General features: G+C 39.6%; 1 protein-coding gene across 5 annotated transcripts; it reads left to right on the top strand.

Moving 5' to 3' along the window:
* Nucleotides 1-1,691: 1,691 nt before the first annotated feature.
* CCP110 (centriolar coiled-coil protein 110) lies at nt 1,692-19,166 on the top strand. Of its 5 annotated transcripts, none has more exons than XM_080619906.1 (15): nt 1,692-1,765; nt 2,617-2,773; nt 4,078-4,206; nt 5,594-7,238; nt 8,203-8,327; nt 8,472-8,655; nt 9,347-9,486; nt 9,692-9,808; nt 10,060-10,161; nt 10,445-10,561; nt 11,005-11,084; nt 11,669-11,731; nt 12,534-12,593; nt 13,135-13,217; nt 16,998-19,166. In XM_080619906.1, the coding sequence occupies exons 2-15, from the start codon at nt 2,627-2,629 to the stop codon at nt 17,048-17,050; spliced, it is 3,045 nt and encodes a 1,014-aa protein (XP_080476032.1). In that variant the 5' UTR covers nt 1,692-1,765; nt 2,617-2,626; the 3' UTR covers nt 17,051-19,166. The 5 variants fall into 5 exon arrangements, with proteins under 5 accessions (XP_080476032.1, XP_080476035.1, XP_080476036.1 ...); XM_080619907.1 differs by lacking the exon at nt 1,692-1,765 and adding an exon at nt 1,813-1,926; XM_080619908.1 differs by lacking the exon at nt 1,692-1,765 and adding an exon at nt 1,994-2,068.
* The last annotated feature ends 22 nt before the right edge of the window (nt 19,167-19,188 follow it).

Below are 19,188 nucleotides of genomic sequence, written 5' to 3'. Positions count from 1 at the left end.
GGCGGCGGCGCCCACCACGCCGAGCCGGGCGGCACCGAGACCGCGAACACGCCTTGGGGCAACAGCGACGGCAACACCGCCCCGCCCCAACTCAGCGACCGGCAGCCAGCAGCCAATCGGCGCCCGCCGCTCCCCCGCCTTCAGCCAACCAGCTGTCCCCGCCCCCCGGCCGCGCTGAGGGGCGGGTGAGGCGGTGGCGGGAGCCCCCCTCAGGTAATGGTCAGAGCGGTGGTGCGAGGTGCGGATGGTTCCAGGTTAAAAATGCTCAGTTAAACATAAATGTTATACAGCTGGCTATATATGTTGTGTAGCTAACTGGCCCCCATGCCTGCTCGCAAGCTAAACCCGAGACTAAACCCCGGTGCTGTGAGGAGGGCCGAGACCCTGAGAGCCATCCGAGTGACAGACCCACATTCCCTCTGCCCAGGGAGGTGTCTGCTGGAGAGGGATGCTCGCTCCTGCCACTGTGGGTGACAAAAGGGAAGGATGCAGATGAAAAAGCAACAAGACAGGGGAATCGGTGAAGCTTGAGGAAACTGGGCTTGTTTAGTCCAGAAGTAGAATGGCAACGCAGAGGAGATAGCAGTTTGTATTCACATAAATGAGGATTTTGTGGGGGTTTTTGTATTCTCTGTGGGAAGAATGGAAAGAAACTGACTCCAGTGAGGAGCTCTTGCCAACCAGAGGTGGAATAGGCACCAGGTAATCTTCTAAACTGGAGATATATATATATATATGTCACATATCGTCCTACCTGGTTCTGAGCATCTTGGATATTCTTTTCTGTCCTATGGCTTTGTGTTTCTGCTGGGTGTGTCTGAAGAAAAACTTGGCACACACATGCAGGCACATAACATAATGGAATGTATAATTAAATGTCTTTACATATTTAGAGATCTCTTGATAAACAACAGCATGTGTTGAGATTAAAGACAAAGATTTAACCCCCCTCAATGATGTTTAACATACTGAAGAGGTAACAGATGGAGTTGTGTTTCTGAAACAAGAACAGCAGCTTTAACACCACGGAATGTTAATGGGGAACTAGGTGTTAAATTCATTGTTCCTGGGCCCATTGCTGGCAGACAAGTGTGCATTTTCCACCTGACCTGCCTCCTGGGTGAGTATTACCTGCTCCTCGGCTGGCGGGACCAGCAGCTGCCTGCTGCCCGGGTGGGATGGGATGAATGTCTGCCATGATACCCTGATGCTGTCCTCGAAGAGCGCAGTAGCAAGTTCTCATGTTTATCTTGCTCATCACAGTGTGTCTGGTGGCACCAATACTTGCTGGTGATAGTCTGCGGTCCAGGTTCTACAAGAACTGTGCAGTTGTGTGATACTTGGTGTGATAAAGCTGAATAGGCTTCACCCGTGCTGATAGGGATCTCCTCTTGGAAACCTATGGGTGGGAATCACTGGGAATCAGTCCCGGGTGGCCCTCGGTGCCACTTCATGCCTCTGAACGTTGGAGCTGCCTTTGCCCGGGAGCAAACCCAAACACGACCGGTCTGTCCCGTGGGCTCAGTGATGTGAACAGGTTTGTGGATCGCGCTCCCGCCCTTCCCCACACCAAGAGGGTTTTCTTCCTCAACTTTGGGCCGCAGGGAGCCCAGCACCTCGCCCGCGTGCCCAAGACCGCCCGGGAGGAGGAGCGGAGCGGAGCGGGCCGCAGTGCGCGCTGGGGCCTGTAGTGCTGCGTCCGGCTCGGTTGCCGGGAGGCGGCGCCGCTCGGGGCGGCCGGGCCGGGCCTCCGGGACCCGCGCAGGTACCGAGCGAATCGCCGGGAGCGCGGGCGCTGTGCAGGGCACAGCGGCCGTGGTGGGCACGCTGCTGGCGGGCGAGGAGGGCCGCGGGGTCGTGGCCCGGCCCCGCCGGTGCCGCAGGGCGGCCGAGGAGAGAGGAGAGGCCGCCGCCCGGCCTGTGGAGGTCTCGGTGCGCGCGGGGCGGGTGGGGAGACGGCGGGCAGGCAGAAATCGGCCGAACGAGTGTGCGAAGGGAACAAAAGCGTTGGCAGGCCTTGCCAGGAGATGCCTGGATCTGGGTTCTGACTCCGGTCGGCATGGGCACTGTGAGGAATGTCGGCTTCTGTAGGGAAATACGGCTAATTTAGGGTTTTGGTGGAAGCATTGGCGTGTACAAGCATGTATGGAGGAGGAGGCTCTTGGGGGTGAGAGACAGATACCCCTAAATATAAAGGCTGGTCTTGGTTTAACACCATCCTTTCTATAATTTTTTTACTGCAATTTTATTTATTCATTACAGTTGATGAGATCTGTCTGATAGCTGTGGGAGGCCTTAGAGGTTTAGTCTTGGATGGAAATTGGGAAGATTGTCTGTGGCATGTGTGGTTCTGTAAATCGATCATCTCGATGCTTGCTTTCCTCTCTGTACCTGTGATCATCGTTTTTTGCTCATTTATTCAGATTCTATTTTTATACGGGAAAAAAAAGAACAGCTTTCTAGCTTTTGTTAGTGATAGGAAGAAGAGAAACTTACTTGGGTTTTCTAATGAATAATTTGTTTCTCTGAATAGAGCCATACAGAATTAGTTGCGATATTGTTTTCCCTTCATGGTCTTGGAAGTACATGGAAGTCTAATGTTACTATTCTTTGTAGCTTTGTTAAAATGAAGATGGAGGATTATGAAATATTCTGTAAGAAGCATCTTGCCAGAATCCAAGAAGAAGCATTAAAAAGAGAAACCTCTTTTGTTATTCAGCACAAAAATATCTCCCTAATTCAGTTCCATGGAGTTCCTGTGCTTTCTCCTCTGGTAAGGGCTGTTATTTATTTATTATCTTCTTCTCTGCTGTGCTAACTTGTGCTATTGGCACGAGCCTTGATGTCCGCATGTAATGATTCTACTGAAGGTACAGCTCTGTGTGAGGTATCATCTGGCCTGCTCTTTATTGTATTATAGGCATTCCTAGCCTTAATATTAGTAAATAAAATGATAAAATAAAGGGGTAAAATATTCTTTTTTTTACATTGACTACGTTTGCTTTAATTTCTTGAAATTTGTTCTCTTCAGAAGGGCAATAAAAGTGTTTGTGGTATTAAATATATGAATATTATATTCCAAATGTTGAATACATAAAAACCCAGCCCAGTGCAAATAGGAAATACTAGGACACTTAAAAAGCTTTTAAGTAAATTTCTTTCTTGTATGTGTTTGCAGCTTCTTCTAACGTATTTCACAGACTCATCAATTATGTTAACTCATTCTATGGTTAATGCAAACAGAGCCAAGCAGAAGACTGTTGGTAGTTTGCACAGTAATGCAGCTGACTTCCTTGTTTCAGGGATGGGAAGTATGAATGGAGAGACTGTGTACCAACCATGTCCAAAAATCAGGATACAGATATACATCAGAGAATAAATGGTGTATCTTAATACTTTTAATTCACAGATGAGTTGTTATTTTAAGGTTTCATAAAATAAATGTATTATTTGACTTGAGAGTATTAAATTTTGTAGAACTTTGTGAGACTAATTTTTGTAGCTGTATGTTATAGATCTACTTCTGACTTTTATCCAAACCACATATTCTGAAGTTGTAACTCAGAAGATTTTCAGATTCTGATTGTTGAAAGGATCCAGCAGACTGCTTGCATACATTTCTTTCTTGTGAAATTCCCCTCTGTTCCAGGAAGGCACATGTGAGCTAGTCCTTCACAGAACTGACTATTTTGAGTACGGGTTTGAGTTGCAGAGGGGCTTCACAGGATGGCCAAACTTACCATTTCTATAGGGGACTGAAAAAGACCTGTCCTGCAGTGTCAGTCCTGTGTCATTTGAAGTTGGTGCTATAGCATGTAATGTTCATGCAGTGTTCTTATAAACAACCTTTTAAATTCATGTTCATTTGCATGTGTGCCAAGAAGGAGTTTTATGGATCTTCCATGGAAAAAAATATACAATTGGTTAAAAAGAAGCTGCTGTTTAAAATGTGTGCAAAGTCTCAGGTGATTTTTGTTGTTCTGTTGTTTTGTTCTTTTGTTTTTCTTTCTAATTTAATTCTGTATTGCAGTTTGCATTTAGTGATATAAACTGTGTTTCTTACATTCTGTTTTGCAGCTTAGCGTTGAAAAGAAAAAGGAAATACAGCAATATAAACAGAAAGCACTGGACCTAGAGACCTGGAGACAGAACTCCCGGAAAAGAGCTTTATTGAATCGTGTTCAGGAGATTCTAGATAATGTTCAGGTAGTGTTAGTCCAAAGACACCTTACAGCTTTACAGAAAACATCTCCTTACAGGCATTTTGAGAAAGTGCTGGGGTTTAAGTATTTGCCGTGAAATTGATAGCAGTTAACTCTCCAGAACCAGTACGTGCTAGTGCTTCATGCTATGTGACCTGATAATGGATTATTTAGTGATACATTCATTATCATGCATGGAACTTGCTTTTCACTGCTTTTGTTGGTATATGCAAAAGGCAGACTACACCAGATGTCTGACTGTTGCTTTTGTATCTGTTGAAACAACTAAACAGTAAAAACAAGTGAACAACTTACCTCACCTCCAGGTGTTAGAGCTTGCTGTAGTTGCAAGCTTACAGTTTAATCAGAAAATAATCTATATTCAACCTTACAGAATTACAATTACCTTCATAACAACTTGCAATTCTGTGTGCTTTGAATTTTACTGCAGCTGTCTTCTTTGCTGCTTCACTGATGAATTTACTAGAGGCTGAAATTGAAAAAGCTATTAAATACATCTAATTGAGATACTATTTTCCTTTGAAACAGTTGTAGTACAGTCTTTAAATTAACGTGTGGCTTAAGCAAATACAGTTAACACTGGATTTGTTGGGTTGCTAAGGTGGCAAACAAAACTTTGTGGTTTGCATTGTTAACTGGACTGTACATGGCAACACTCACGTGGCTTGGGACTGGAAGAGCAGATCAGGAATACAAAACAAAAAAAAGTTAGCCTGTTCTTTTTTTCTGAAGGTGTCCCCTTAATAATTGAGTCGCAACACACAGAATAACCTGTAGGATAATTGTAGTGTGAAAATCCTTTTAAACAGATGCTGGCTAGAAGTAGCATATAATACTTAAATAAAGGTGGTTTTCCAACTACTTTACAAGTGAAAACTCTTTTTTTTCCCTGGATTAGTGAAGAAATGAACAGATTTTAGTTCCACTATTTTTGTTAGGAATTATGTAGATTTGTTCTTAGTTATCTATAGGTTTATCTATATTTCATGGTGATTTTTTTCAATTAAATTTCTTACTGTAAACATGTTTTCATGTTTTAAGAGGAATCTTGCAAGATATTTTCAAGCCATAAAATGATTTTAATATATCCAGATTACCTTATGAAGAAAAGAGCATCTTTGTACTCTTACTTGGTATCAGTAAAAATTCTAAGTGGATCATTATTCAAATTTAGATTTTAATTCAGATAATTTGTTTCTCATTGAAAAGAGCTTTCTATTTTAAGGAATTTCTAGGAAATTGGTAACAGTTGAACTGTATTGGTTTTAAGGTGATAGTATTCTTTTATAAAGTCAGATGAAGCTTGCAGGAATCTGAGAATCTGAGATTTAATTGAAAATATGTCGTATTTTTCAATTTTTTATTTACAGACCAGGAGACGACCTAGTGTGAGTGACGTGAACACACAGGAGGCTGAGAATACTTGCCCTGATTCAGATACAAAAGCTTCAGCTGACTTCACAGTTCTATCAGATGGCACTTCGACATGTTCTTCTGAAAGGCATAGTTCTACAGTGCTTGAAAAGACACCAGATCTTAAGGCATCAGATGCTATTGGGCAGGTGACACCAAATGTGACAGAAGTAGTTAAAGCAGAAGAAGAAAATGTTATTTCAAAGCAAAGTGAGAGCCATGTCTCAAAAGATGTACCTTGTCCAAGGGCTGCATCTCCTGACAATGTGCATAATAAGCCTGCTTCGTTTGCTTTGCAAAAGCAGGAGAGACTAGGAGCATCGCTGTCAGATGAGGAAGTCCAAGATCCATGTGTAATGAGTCTTCAGAACCTGATGAAGAAATCTAGGGAGTGCATAGAGAAAGAGCAAACCAAGCGTAGCTCAAAAAGTAATTCAAAAAGGAGTATGAGTGAAAGTCATTCAGATAAAGAAAATGATGGTGTTAAAACAGCTGACTCTGTGAAAGAAAGAACAAAGCTTGCAGGCAGAAGTTGCAGTGCTGTGACACTTGATAAGCCTAGTCTTAATAAATCAAATACCCTTCTCCAAGGTGCCTCTACTCATACAACTAACACAAGTATGTCCGCTTTATCCAGTTTTTCTAAAGTGGACATACCAATGAGAGTTGGAACACCTCCACTGGTGGATTCAGATTCAGATGAAGAATTTAAAAAGACTTCTGTGTTTGATCGTGATAGTAGCATTGTCAGGAGCCTCACAGGCTCTTATGCCAAATTGCCATGCCCAGAGCCAAGCATGAGCCCTAAAATGCACCGGAGGCGCCCGAGACCTTTATCAATGGGACACATAGTTATAAATAACCCAGTGAATGCCTATGAATTGAGTCCTAAAGGCAAGGGTAGAGCGATGGATTTAATCATGCAAGATATTGCAGACAAAAACAACGTGTCTGAATCAGTGCCAAAGTTCATGGTGGACTTCACTATGGCTTGCCCTGGCAGAGTTCCTGGTGTCAACAGGAATTCTTCAGGCCCTTATGATGGGTTGGGAGTTGGCAGGCCGAATCGCCATTCCTTTGGGCTCTTTGAAAGCAAAGGAACATTGTCAACTACAGTGGAAGGACAGCTAGTGATGGACACCAGAGGCCCCTATAAAGTAGAGACCAGCACTAATGTTGTTGCTGCAAAACTGAATGAGCCATTTGACAGCAGCCAGTCTACAGTCATGCAGAAGCTCCTGCCTGCAAATGAAACCAACCCATCTAGTCTGCTAGAAAATACAAAATGTAATTCTCCAGTAGAACTCAATAAGTCGTACGATGTAGAAGACCCATCTCCACTACTAATGCAGACCAAGAATATGCAACAGCAGGTGGACACTCCAAGTGTTTCCTCAGCACATGAGCAGTTTCTAGAAAATAGTTTTGAAAAGGTAAAACGCAGACTTGATTTGAACACCGACAACTGCCAAAAAGAAAACAGTCCCTGTGTTCTAACAGTTGGAATGGAAGAACAAGAGAAGCAGTGGTTGCAGGAACAGAAGTATCCCATGGGATCAGTTTACATTACCAAGACTGCAGCCCCTGATAATATGGCAAAAGGTAAAAGATTTCCTGCACTTGAGGCCTTTTCTTACACTTCTCAGTTTATAAATCTTTTGGAAAAAACCCCAATGATCATTTGTCATTGGTGTTCCTAAGTATGTGCATATATTAAAAAGCTTAAATTTTGTCTAGTGTAAATTACCTTTTTTTCAGTAACCTCATTACTTCTCTCATTTTTAAGTAATGACACATTCTGAAATTCAGCTTGCTACGTGAGCTGTTTTTAACTGCTACAGGATGGAGTAATGGCTGTCTTAGGAGCCACTTGGAGTTAAAAGTCTTACAACAGTTATTTGTAACAAATACTTGATGAAAACAATTGATGAGGAAACATTGGCTAAAACATTGTGTATCAGTTTTGTCAATTCTGTATTCTCAATGGTATCATTTGACAGCACAAATAGTAATTTCCTGTTTGAATGTAGAAATCTGAATTTGGTTTTGCTAAGAAAATTATGTCTTATTCCACGAGGTTTAAATAAGATCACTAAAGATAGCCTGTGTATATTAAAATGCCTTTTAATGGGTTGCAAATCACTGTATAGGTATTTTGTTCAAATTCAAGACTGTTATATCTGTATGTGCCTCTACCAAATCAAGCTGGATTGACATAATTCACCCAAGTAGGTGCAGGTGTGCTATTTTTAGAGCTAGTTTTTTTGTGACCTCATTTTACTATAGGCTCAGATGGAATTACTGCTGGTCCATTCACATGCTTATCCCTCTAATGTGGACATGCAAATATTTTGAAGGACTGCAGTAACTGATGAGGTTCTTCGCAAGACATTGTAGAAACATGATATCAAGGTTCTTTGCAATACGTAACGGAAACCTGATAGCAAAGATCTGTTGTACATTTTTACTGATGATGCAAAATCCTTCTGTTAAAAGTATCTATGTCCATGGCAAAGATCATATAGAAATTATTTAATACTTGATTCTTTGTAATGTATCTTCTCAGAGGAGATTTTAAAAACTAAAATGTTGGCCTTTGAAGAAATGAGGAAGAGACTTGAGGAACAGCATGCACAACAACTGTCGATTCTGATAGCTGAGCAAGAGAGAGAACAGGAGAAATTGCAGAAGGTAAGGTAAAAAGAGGAAAAATTCTAAGCAAATGGCATGTGTGTTATGTTGCAGCTTGTCAGAAAGCAGTTGGTGTAAGAATGTATGTTCTGTTGCTTTGTAGAGGTAGAAAAATAGTCTCATACTTAATTCTTTCTTTTGTAGGAACTGGAAGAGCAGGAGAGAAAGTTGCAAGGGAAGAAGGTTGCTACAACAGAAATAGAAATTTCCAAAGTGAACATTAACAGCAGGATGGAGTTGGAGTGGAGGAAAAAAAGCGAAAGCAGCTTGCTGGAAAGTGTGCAGTCTCAGCTGGAGACGGTCCATAATGCAAACTCTACCAGCATTGGTAAAACTGACTGGGTAGAACGTAGATTAAATGTTGTAATATATTTTGGTCTACAATTCTTGATGGGACGAGGTGCCCCACTGTATTGATAAAAGCAGTGTTCCTGCCCTGGAATACTTGTTGGTAAGGATCATGTGGACAGCTGCTGCCTCCAGCTGTCTCCAGCACATGTAAAACAAATTCTGTGTTGCATCTTTGTCTAGATGGCATTTAGCACAGTTTCAGCCATCCTTGTACTGTGCCATGTACTGCATTTGTTATATAATTGTTATAGGTCATATTCGAGGACAACAGGCTGAGAGAAAACTCATTTGGTCAAGGATGTGCATGTGGATATGCATCATGTCACAGAAGGTTAATTCTCATGCCATGTAGCTGCCCAGCAGCGTGACAGGTGTTCTCCTTTGTGTAGGAGGATTAGAGGGGCTCTGCCAAGGGGTCTTGAATGCAAGAAAGTACAGCTATAGCTGTTGGAACACCTCTCACTGGTTCTGGGGCGTTATGAAATGTTTTGAAATGAAATGTCTTCTGTTCAGCAAATTTTGCTAGGAAATGCATCAGAAATACTCAGATTGCTTCTTCCAATAGACCTTGTAAACAAAGCTGCTGCCTCAGAGGTGTGTATGCACACACAGTCATTACTTTATGGACAAAAATGTAGGTTGAACTGTACTTTCTGCTTTGCATGCAGGTTTTGCTCATACTACAACACCTAGCACCTTTGCTACAACAAGTGAAACGTCATTCTTTCTCTGGGGACCATCAGGCACTGGAGTTATAAAAACCTCTGTATCTAGGCCAAGTAACAGGATCAAAACTAGGTGGACTCAGGTAAGGAAAAAAAAAGCTATTTATAGCTTTAAAACCCTGTAGTTCTTGTAAGTGGGTACTTCTGGCACAGCCAAAACTTTATCATAAACAGCTTGTTTCTCACCTCAAAATTTCGATCACATGATTGATGTTAGTTGAGTGAAAATGCATAATTCTTGGCTTTTTTAATCAAATATGTCGAATATGCTTCTTTTTTTACTTTAAGGTTTTCAGTCCCGAGATACAAATGAAGTTCGATAAGATCACTGCTGTGGCAAAGGGCTTTCTCACTCGTAGACTCCTGCAGACAGAAAAACTGAAACATCTGAAGCAAACTGTAAAAGTAAGATCAGCATTTTTATATTGTGCAGCTTCACCTCCTGTTTGGTTTTGTTCCTGTCTTCATGACACATGAAATGATGCATTTTCTGCTTTCAGAAGAATTTTGGCATGTCTATCACTTGAACATGTATTGCACTGCAGTGTCATAAGGCCCAAGTCAAAGACTGTGTGTCCAACAATACTGTTTGTAATGATTTCTTTGTTGCGAGGGATGATGGTTGGTGCTTAATCTTGTTTTCCTGTCTTCCCCAGGATACAATGGAGTTCATAAAAAATTTTCAGTCCGAAGCCCCATTAAAAAGAGGAAGTGTTTCTGCACAAGATGCATCCCTTCATGAAAGAGTCATGGCTCAGGTGACACAATTTAAGCTTTTTTCTTTTCCCCCTTTTTTTTTCTTTCCTAGCTATTCTGCTTTTGTAGTATAAATACCTAAAACCTTCAGGGTGACTTTGTTTAAAGTAAAAACTTTAAAATATGGCTGTGAAGAGAAGATTCCAGTTTTGTGCTGACACATTAAGAGAGATACCAGAATTATCTTTTCAAGTGTTTTGTTTAGATTGAAAGCAAGAAGAGTTTGATCAAAACCTGACACGTTACTTTATTAAAATGTTAATAAATGTTAATTATTCTTTCCAGCTGCGAGCTGCTCTGTATGACATCTATGACATCTTTTTTACAATGGAGGTGTCTGAAAGAATGAATATTCTGCGTCATGATCGTGAAGTTCGTAAAGAGAAGATGCTCAGGCAAATGGTGTGTTATATTCAAGAGAATGTGAACTGTTAAGGATTTTCAGTACTGAACCATTTTGCTTTTAGAAGGTTCTTCCTCAGCCAGTAAAAAGTTTTTAAAATCTAAGTTGTTTAATTATTTAAAAAAGTTTTTAAGATCTAAGTTGTTTAATTATGCTTTTTATTCTTCAGATTAAAAAAAAGGAAAAAAAGAGGTCAGTGCAGTAGGAATTATTATGTTGAAACTTTTAAAGTGTAGATGTATAAAAAGCGAGAATTAAAAAGTTGATGAAAATAATAACAGAAAGTCCCTAACAAGAATTTGTTATGGCACACAAACCTTTTTAACCTGGGAATATGAGACATCCTTGAATTTTAAAAGAGAAAAAAACCCTTGAATTGAGGCTGCATGTGAAATTAGTACTGAAAACAGTGTTGGTTTTGTCGGTTCTTTTGCTTTTTTAGGATAAAATAAAGAGCCCAAGAGAGCGAGTGACACTTTCAACAGCTACACAGAAATCTCTGGACAGGAAGAAGTACATGAAGTATGTGCAGTTTTCTCCTTTTGTGGTGGTGGTGGGTGGTGGTGGGTGGCAAGAGGATGAGTAGGAGGCATTGGAAGTAGTGAAAAGACTTTTTTGGAGTAAGAGCTTTTTTGCAAACTAACATATCTCCCAGGAAGAATGGACAAAAATCTGTCTGTGGGTGTGTGCTGTCTTAGTGATAGTAGTTCACCCTTATTTTTAAGAGACTTCTTGTTTGCATGGGAGAAAAAATGTTTGTTCTAAGTTGTGCACTTAACGTTATTTTCTAGTGGTGAGTACTTAGGTTATGGTTGATTTTGTAAATTGCAAAATTGTTCCAAGTTATTTTAGCAGTCTTTCTAAAGTGCCTAGCAACAGAAATACTTGATGGAGTATCTCTGCCAAAGGTTTTTGAGGGGATGGTAGCAGGTGGTGTTCTGCAACACAGTGGATTGAACAGTTGCGTGGCACTTGCTTGAGAGTAAAAAGTGGTGATCTGTAGTACTGCTGTAGATCCTGTTGTAGGCTTTCTCTTACTGTTTCCATTCAAGACCTAAATGATGATTTTATGATTTAAATATATTTCTATACTTTTGTTTCTCTAGGGCTTCAGAAATGGGAATGCCGAGTAAAAAAATAATCATAAAACAAAAAACTCCTGAAAGCCGGTGAGTGAAGATGAAGATTTCTAAATAATTCAGAAATTATTTATTTATGGCTTCAAATGTCTGTGTTCAGGTTCAACGTTTTTCTTCAAGATACACTGTTAGTATTTCTTAAGCTTCAGTTTGACACTGCTTATTTTAATACCTTTTACTTTGCAGTGTAATCATTGATATGCTTATCTTTGGAAAGCTGTCAGAAAAGAAGCAGTTTTCTGCTGTGATGTGATGTTCTTGCTCCTAGATTGTGTGATGGTTTCTTTAGATCACAGAAATTACAGTGTTCAGTACTTGCTATCCAGGAAGACAGCAGCTGCTCTCTTACGAGGCCTGTCTGCACCTTTCTCTAATATAAAAATACTTGGCATCCCTTAAAACCAATTTTTATCCCATGCTTACCCAAAAGCTTTGAAGATGTGCTGTCTACTAACACAGTTCAACCTTCAGTGACTAGTTTACGCGATTCAGTCCTTTTTTCCTGTATATTCTTATCAGTGCCTAGGACCCCAAGGCACTGTTGAGGAGTTTTATTATCTGTGTTCTTTCTTGTTTCTTTGTTTTAAATAGCAGGAGTAGTAATCCTATTCTGGAACTTTAATTCCATCCACTTTTGCCTACAAGTCATCTGCATTACAGAACCCATTGGTCTTTCTGAAATGTGTTATGTGAAACATGATCTATGTTGGAATTCAGTATTCCTTATGAGTTTTGGGTTGGTTTGGTTTTGTGGTTTGTTTTTTTTGGTTTGTTTTGTTTGGTCTTTTTTTAAGAAGGGAAAAAGAACTAATAAAGGTTTGTATTTTACCAGTGTACTTCAACCCAACCAAGGACAGAATGCCCCAGTTCACAGGCTTCTTTGCAGACAAGGGTAAGGGCACAGCATTTTACAGCCTGAATATGAAAGTAAAGCAAAGCGTAAGAGCACGCTGATTTCTGAATAATATTTACACATACTGGTGCAACTTTTGTGCAAAGTAAAAATACTTCTCACAGTATTTGGAGAGAGTGATGAAGCTTTGTTTTACCTTATACTGCAAGAAAATAGTGTTCTCGTCCTCTTGTGTATTGTCTCCATTTACACTGTGTTCCAACATTTCTATTTGTAACATTCATTCCACGAAGCTTCGCTTCCACGTAATGAAATATGTGTATTTTTATATTCAGTACCTGAACTGAATCAGTTTCTTGAATAGAGCTTTAAAAATCTGTTCATGGGGAGATGTTCTCCTATTTAATGTATCTATGTAGGCCATAATAACGTCAATAGGAATTGTACTCAGGAGGAGGCTCTGTGGAACACTGTAAAAATGTTTTCATGCCAAACACAGTTTGATAGTGTCTTTATATGTTTGGATACAGCCTTTCAACTTTGTTGCAAGTGACTTATTAACTCTTTTATATTTAATTAGAACCCCTAAGACCTCAGTGAAGGGGGTTGAGCAAAATAGAAAGAAGGCCTCAGAGAGCAGAATGTCTAACAAGGCTGTTTCAGGTGTGTAGAAAACTGATGCTTGGATCTTCTAGTAAATATGTTGTTGGTATCTAGAAAAAGTAAATGGGCAATATATTGTTTCCTTTTCTTGTGCACCTGCTTTGCTATGTCTTAAATCTAACCTATCTCTTTAAACAAACACGCTGGTAACTTAACCATCCACTTTCAAATTCTATAAACATAGTATATAGAATGCGCAGCACAGCTCATTTGCTTTCACTCACCAGATGCCCAGTCGTAAAAAAGTTTGCCAGGTATATTCAGTCTAACTGTTTGAAAAGCTCATAGTAGTCAAAATAGACTTACGGATTATTTGAATGGATAATGGATTAGAATCTTAATCTAGCATCCTACTGAATGTATTAAGTGTCAAACCTTTTTTGATAAGGGAAATTCTTATTTATTACTGCCCTGGAGCAGGTGCTGGCAGGGAGTATCTGCGAGGTTTAGTGCAGTGTGTACTGTTTAAATGTGATGTTTTCCCATAGTGTTTGGTCTTTCCATAGTACTTTGTGAAGCCAAGAGAAGTGGCTATAGAAGGATGTACCATAAGACACTAGGCAAACACATCTGTAGCATTTCAGTTTGAAGAGGTGAAAATAAAAAAGCAAACATGGAGTTTACAAACAAGGTTTGTTCATTTATTTTTCTGTTCTCCTAGTGGTGCTGTCACCACTAAAGTGGAGCAAGGCAGTTGTTCATTTGCACTCAAGTGACACTCCAGCAAAACTAGCAAAGGTTGTAAATAATCTCTCTGAAATATAAAGAAGAAAATTAAGTAAGCAATGTAATTTTAGCAACCAGAGGTAGTCATTAAGGGAAGTTTTCATCTCAAGCTTGCAAAACTGTGTCTTCTATTGACTAGTAAATGTGAGTGCTGCAGAAGACAACAAAATAGTCAATACGTGTACCAGTTACAAAGGTTGTAAAAGAGTAGTGGTGTAAGGGTGATGTCAGTGTCAGGTTCATCACTGGTTTGAGATTTGGATGCCCTCCCCAATTTCATATAATTCATGCTCAGCTCATAATGATATACAGCGTTTTTTACATTTGCCTCTGGCATCAGACCTCCAGTTAAAGCATTCTTTCTCTGTGTCGGCAGAGTGTGCTGCTCTGCTAATCTCTGAGTTTATTTCAGTCATGATTATTGAAGTTGTAACAGTTGATACTTGGCAATGAAAAGAATGCTTTGGTTTATATCTCTAAATTTCTCTTTGCCTTTCCTTATTGATGTTTGTTGAGTACCTGGAAACTTGTGCAATGCCTTCAGTAGTGGCCTTGGAACTTAGAGCAGAAGTGTCTAACCAACTTTATGCTGCCTAGTTCTGGTTGCACAACGTAACCTCATTTAGCGTTTGGACATCATGTGTTCCCATGTTGTAATACCAATACTTCCATATGCTCCTTTATAAATAGGTTAGACTACTTGTATTAATAAAAATGGCTTCTGAAATTATTAGGTGAGGAACACTTGGCATGAAAGAAATAATCTCCATAATTTTGCAATAATAGAAAGAACCTTAAGTTGAATGCATTTAAATATAAATTGTTTTCTTTATACATGGATAAAATGTGAATAGTGAAGAAAGGCTTGGCAGTAAGTTGAATAGAGGTTTGAAAAGAGGATGTAAAAAGCCAAACGAATACATATGCTTCTCTTATTGTAGTAGAAGTTGTGCATGTCAGAAAACAAAGACTTGTAGCAGCAGCTTGGTCCAGGCAATACGGAGATTTATTTTTACCTGTAACTATGCCAGTCTGCTGTACTCCTAACCCATAATATTTTTAATTTCTTTTCTTCATTCATCCCTGACTCCCAGTTAAATTGTGTCTATTACAGGGGCAAAAGGGCAGGAGGATTAGTAGAATACAGCTATTATAAATACATTCAAATTAGATACAAGACAAACCTTCAGAAGAAAAACAAGACTGTACTCATCCAACTCTTCTTTTTCTTCTTTCATTTTTCTGATTGTTTTAACTTCTGTCTACAAAGTGCTTTGTATCTTAATACCACTCCAATTGGTGGTTGTCTTTTTCTGGCAAGAAGGCATCTCATTCAGGAATCAGCTAGTGACCCTAAATTTATTTTTTGTTGTTTTGTACTCCTTCAAAGTTCTGTTCTAAAGAGAAAAGTACAAACTAATAGATCTATAAAGAGTTTTTTTTGTTGAGTTTTTAAGAAAGTATATTTTAAATAGCACAGAGATGTTCAGTCAGGAGCCTGCAAGCTGTACCAGGGTGGCATTTAATGTGGTCTGATTGTATTAAAAAGGTGTTTGAGATCAGGCTGCTGATACAACTAGACCTATTAATCTCCTTTGTTTTTGCCCAGTCTGACTAAGTGTTGTGGAAAAGAGGGCATGAGGCATATAGAGTATTTGGGTGGCAGAAGCACTTGGCCAAGTGTGGTGTTTCCCGCATGCCTGTGTGGGCTGACCAGGGAGCAGATGGCCTGTGTGAGATGGGATGTGCTATGAAGTGTGTTAAATTGGGCCAGCACTGCAGGAAGGCATCAGGCTTGCTCTGTGTGAGCAGCAGGTCAATTGTATACCATAAGAGAGAGGCTGCTTCTCTATACTGTATTCTTATGTGTGGGAGATTTTTATGTAACTTGGAGGAAAGTGAAGAGCTAGTGTTACATCACCAACAAAGCATCATGCCTGTCAGCCTGGTTGTTTTGTCCTACAAGATCACAGGTGAGCTGAAGAGTACAGCACTGGAAAGTGTTGGGCCAGCACAAATGCCTGTTTGTGTAGTGGGAAACAGTGTTCAGATGTGAGGGATCCTGACAGGGTGAGGTCTCTGTGGGCATTTCCAAAGCTGCTCTGCACTGTGCTGAATGTAGCCCTCGGACAACTGTGAGTAACCACTCCAACTCTGAGAAAGAGTAGCTGAAGAGCCTAAAAAGGACTGGCATGTACTTTGTTATATTCATGTATTTGCCTGGTAACTCTTTCTCTCCATGGCTGTCTTCCATTTCCACTGCTCTGCACCACATGGTATGATTGTCACTGCTTTGTGTGAATGTCTGCTCACACTGCTGGGCACTCGGTAGCTGCCTGAACCTAGTGAATGCTGAGCTGTGCTACTTCTTAGCAGCCTGCAGCGCTAAACCCTTATTACTGGAAGATATTTGTGCTATGCATAGTACAGTATGGCTTCATAAACATATAAATCTGTGTATATATTTGTTTCATGTGGAGAGATTTATTTGTTATTATTTTGATACTTGAGCACCTTCACTTTTGTAAGGGCCCTGCCTGATGACCTTACTCATACTGCACTTTGTGTATATGGAACCTGTGGAAACCTACAACTGTCTCTTGATTTATTAATGTGGCAGCTGGAGAAAAGGAAAGAATTATCTTAAATATTTTACTTTTATAATATTTTTTAATTGATAGGTTGTTTTAAAGTAATATGTGGCATAGTTAAACTTGTCAGTCATTTAATCTCTGTCTTGGTAATGTGACAGGTGTGCTATAAAAAATTTATAGTTGTAGATGTTTTAAAGTAGCAGAAAAGAAGATGGAATAATTACTGAGGAAGGAAATATTACAAAATATCATTACTTTCAAACCCATAGGTAATTTTTGTAAGGCATTTTAGGTGTAACATTATGAAAACTGACATTTTAAAAGTAGCCACTGGATATATAATAAAGCTTAAAAATATATAAATTGTCCTACACTTTTTCAGCTATATTTGATGGATAATCCTGTTAAAAAAAACAGTACTATTTATTATAAAATGGTAATGTTTCTACTTCATTTTTAGGAGCATATGCAGGAAGAACCCAAAGAAAGAAGCCAAATGTTGTGACAATTTAAGAAGGCAGCACTCACTGGGATAAAATGGCTGTTCTTTAATGATGGCATTCTCAGCAGTGATTGAAATACTGCGTCTCCTATGCGTATATGTATATTTAGAAATTATAAACATATTTTGTCATTTCCAGATGATGACACGTTAATACAATCATATTGAAGTAATAAAGGGCTGTGAAGCTTGAATACCTGTGGAAAAATTGCATGCTAAAACTTATATATTCGTACTGCTACATGCACATAAGATTATTAATCTTGTTTATTTAAAGACCACCACAGGGCAACATTAATTTGTGACTTTTTCCCACTCTTAATTCTTGTGTCTGACACACGCTTTTTGCATTACTTAAAATCACAATTTCTGTGTATGACTGAGATTACCTCAATTTAAATACTAATGGCCTAAATGTTTTGCATTTCTGCTGAGTTGGACAGACATGGATCCAGATTCACTGCTCGCCAGACAGAGGTACTTTCAAAGACTATACTGAAACAGTGCTTTTATACGTGAGGTAGATCAAACTGATGTGCTGAAAGAGTCCTAGGATTTTTTTTTTCCTTGCTGTCTACAGCATTTTCTTAATGGAAACAACTTTTGACCAAGATGAAGAGAAGTGTATGTGCTACAAAAATTTCAGAAGGCAAATTTTAATTGTTTTACCATTTCAGACTTACAAGTGATTGTCCATAATAATAATTCAGATGTCTTTTGTGTCATTGATGACAGTCACGATTTTTCTGGGCAGTTTCTCTTCTACCATGATCTGATAGGCCGTTGTAGTGAAATAATGATTCCAAGGAGGAAAAATGTCCCTATCAAATCCCAGCAAACACAATCTCGTGTTTGTGAAAATCTAATATGAAAAGATTGTGCTTATATTTTGCCTTGGCTTTTCTCCTGATGGATAGCATCCTTCAACTTGAGCAGAATCCTATAACTTCTTTTAATTAACTGGGCACATTAATAGGGAATTGGTAAGGAAAAGCTTGGCTGTGTGTGTCTTCGCAGGGCTTGCTTTGCTCTGCAACAGTAGTAGTAGAGAACTGACTAACAGAATGTGAAATGGATTGCATATTGTTACTTTCGCAGTACGGATACAGTGCAACACCCTGACTTTGAAGGCTTTGTAACATATTTAAATGGCTATAAGAAGGCTAACCAAAAATTTCCTTGTGTTAAATAGCGTGAAAGAGGAACATTGATGGTGGGGTGAGGAAGAGTGTTTTCAGAGCAGCAATGAGTGAATTGTCTTGCTTGTGGCACTGGTTGTGGCTTTCGTCTGCCACCACGTGTGTGCTCTGCAGCTGGTGACATTGTTCAGAACACACGTTTTACACCATACAGTAAGTTACCCGAACTGCACACCTGGAGAATGGAGGAAATGCCACCTGAACACTTTGAAGAACACCACTGCTTGGCAGCTCTTTACTGTGGTGTTTATTTAAGAGCCTGCGGTGGGGATTCCTCATGGTGCAAATTTAAGAGTTTTCACCAGTGGAGGACCTGATGCCCCCATACAAACGCTGTGATCCTCAAAATTCCAGATGTGATGCTGGAAATGCCTGAGGCAAGCTTCCCGCTCCCCCATGGAAACTCCAGTTTGGTTCCCACCTTTCCTTAGGAGTGGAAAACAGCTCGAAGGGAAAAATTTACAGTGACGAGAGTAACCTGTGTCACAGGTGACAAGATGTGCTGTTGGTATATCGGTGCTAAAGGTGGATGTTTTTAAGGGATGATTTATGTGCTGTATTTATTATTAGCATAGGTGATATGTTGATGTAAAATTAGGTTTAGTTTAAGTGTTGGTGAGAATGAATGCTTGCCTTCCGTTCAGGTTTCACATCTAAAACCTCTCTTACTTTAAGCATGCTTCCAGTGTGTGTATTAAACCATTCTAGCACAAGGGTTTTTTTAACTTTCACGAGGCCTTTCTTCTTGACAAGTGCCAGAATTTGTTTTTTGTACTTGGTGTTTTGTATTTATACCTATTTATCTTTTTATTTTGTGTGGAACTGTGACATCGTTATGAAAGTGTATTTATTTTTGTACTTTATTTCGTTTTCACCAGTCTTGCTTTTTACTTACAACATACTGCACAATAAACTTTACCGTCTTTGACAAGAACCGCGTTTCTCTCACC

This window comes from Psittacula echo (assembly GCF_963264785.1).
Source record: "Psittacula echo genome assembly, chromosome: 5".
NCBI lineage: Eukaryota > Metazoa > Chordata > Aves > Psittaciformes > Psittacidae > Psittacula > Psittacula echo.
The sequence above is the reverse complement of the archived record's forward strand: the minus strand, read 5'-3'. Positions and strand labels throughout refer to the sequence as shown.

What these genes read in the sequence shown, in the direction of transcription:
- CCP110 (XM_080619906.1), top strand. Translation starts at nt 2,627, where the DNA reads ATGAAGATGGAGGATTATGAAATATTCTGTAAGAAGCATCTTGCCAGA. An exon ending in GACAGGAAGAAGTACATGAA is followed by an intron (nt 11,085 to 11,668) that starts GTATGTGCAGTT and finishes TTGTTTCTCTAG; the next exon opens with GGCTTCAGAAATGGGAATGC. An exon ending in GTCTAACAAGGCTGTTTCAG is followed by an intron (nt 13,218 to 16,997) that starts GTGTGTAGAAAA and finishes CTTCATTTTTAG; the next exon opens with GAGCATATGCAGGAAGAACC.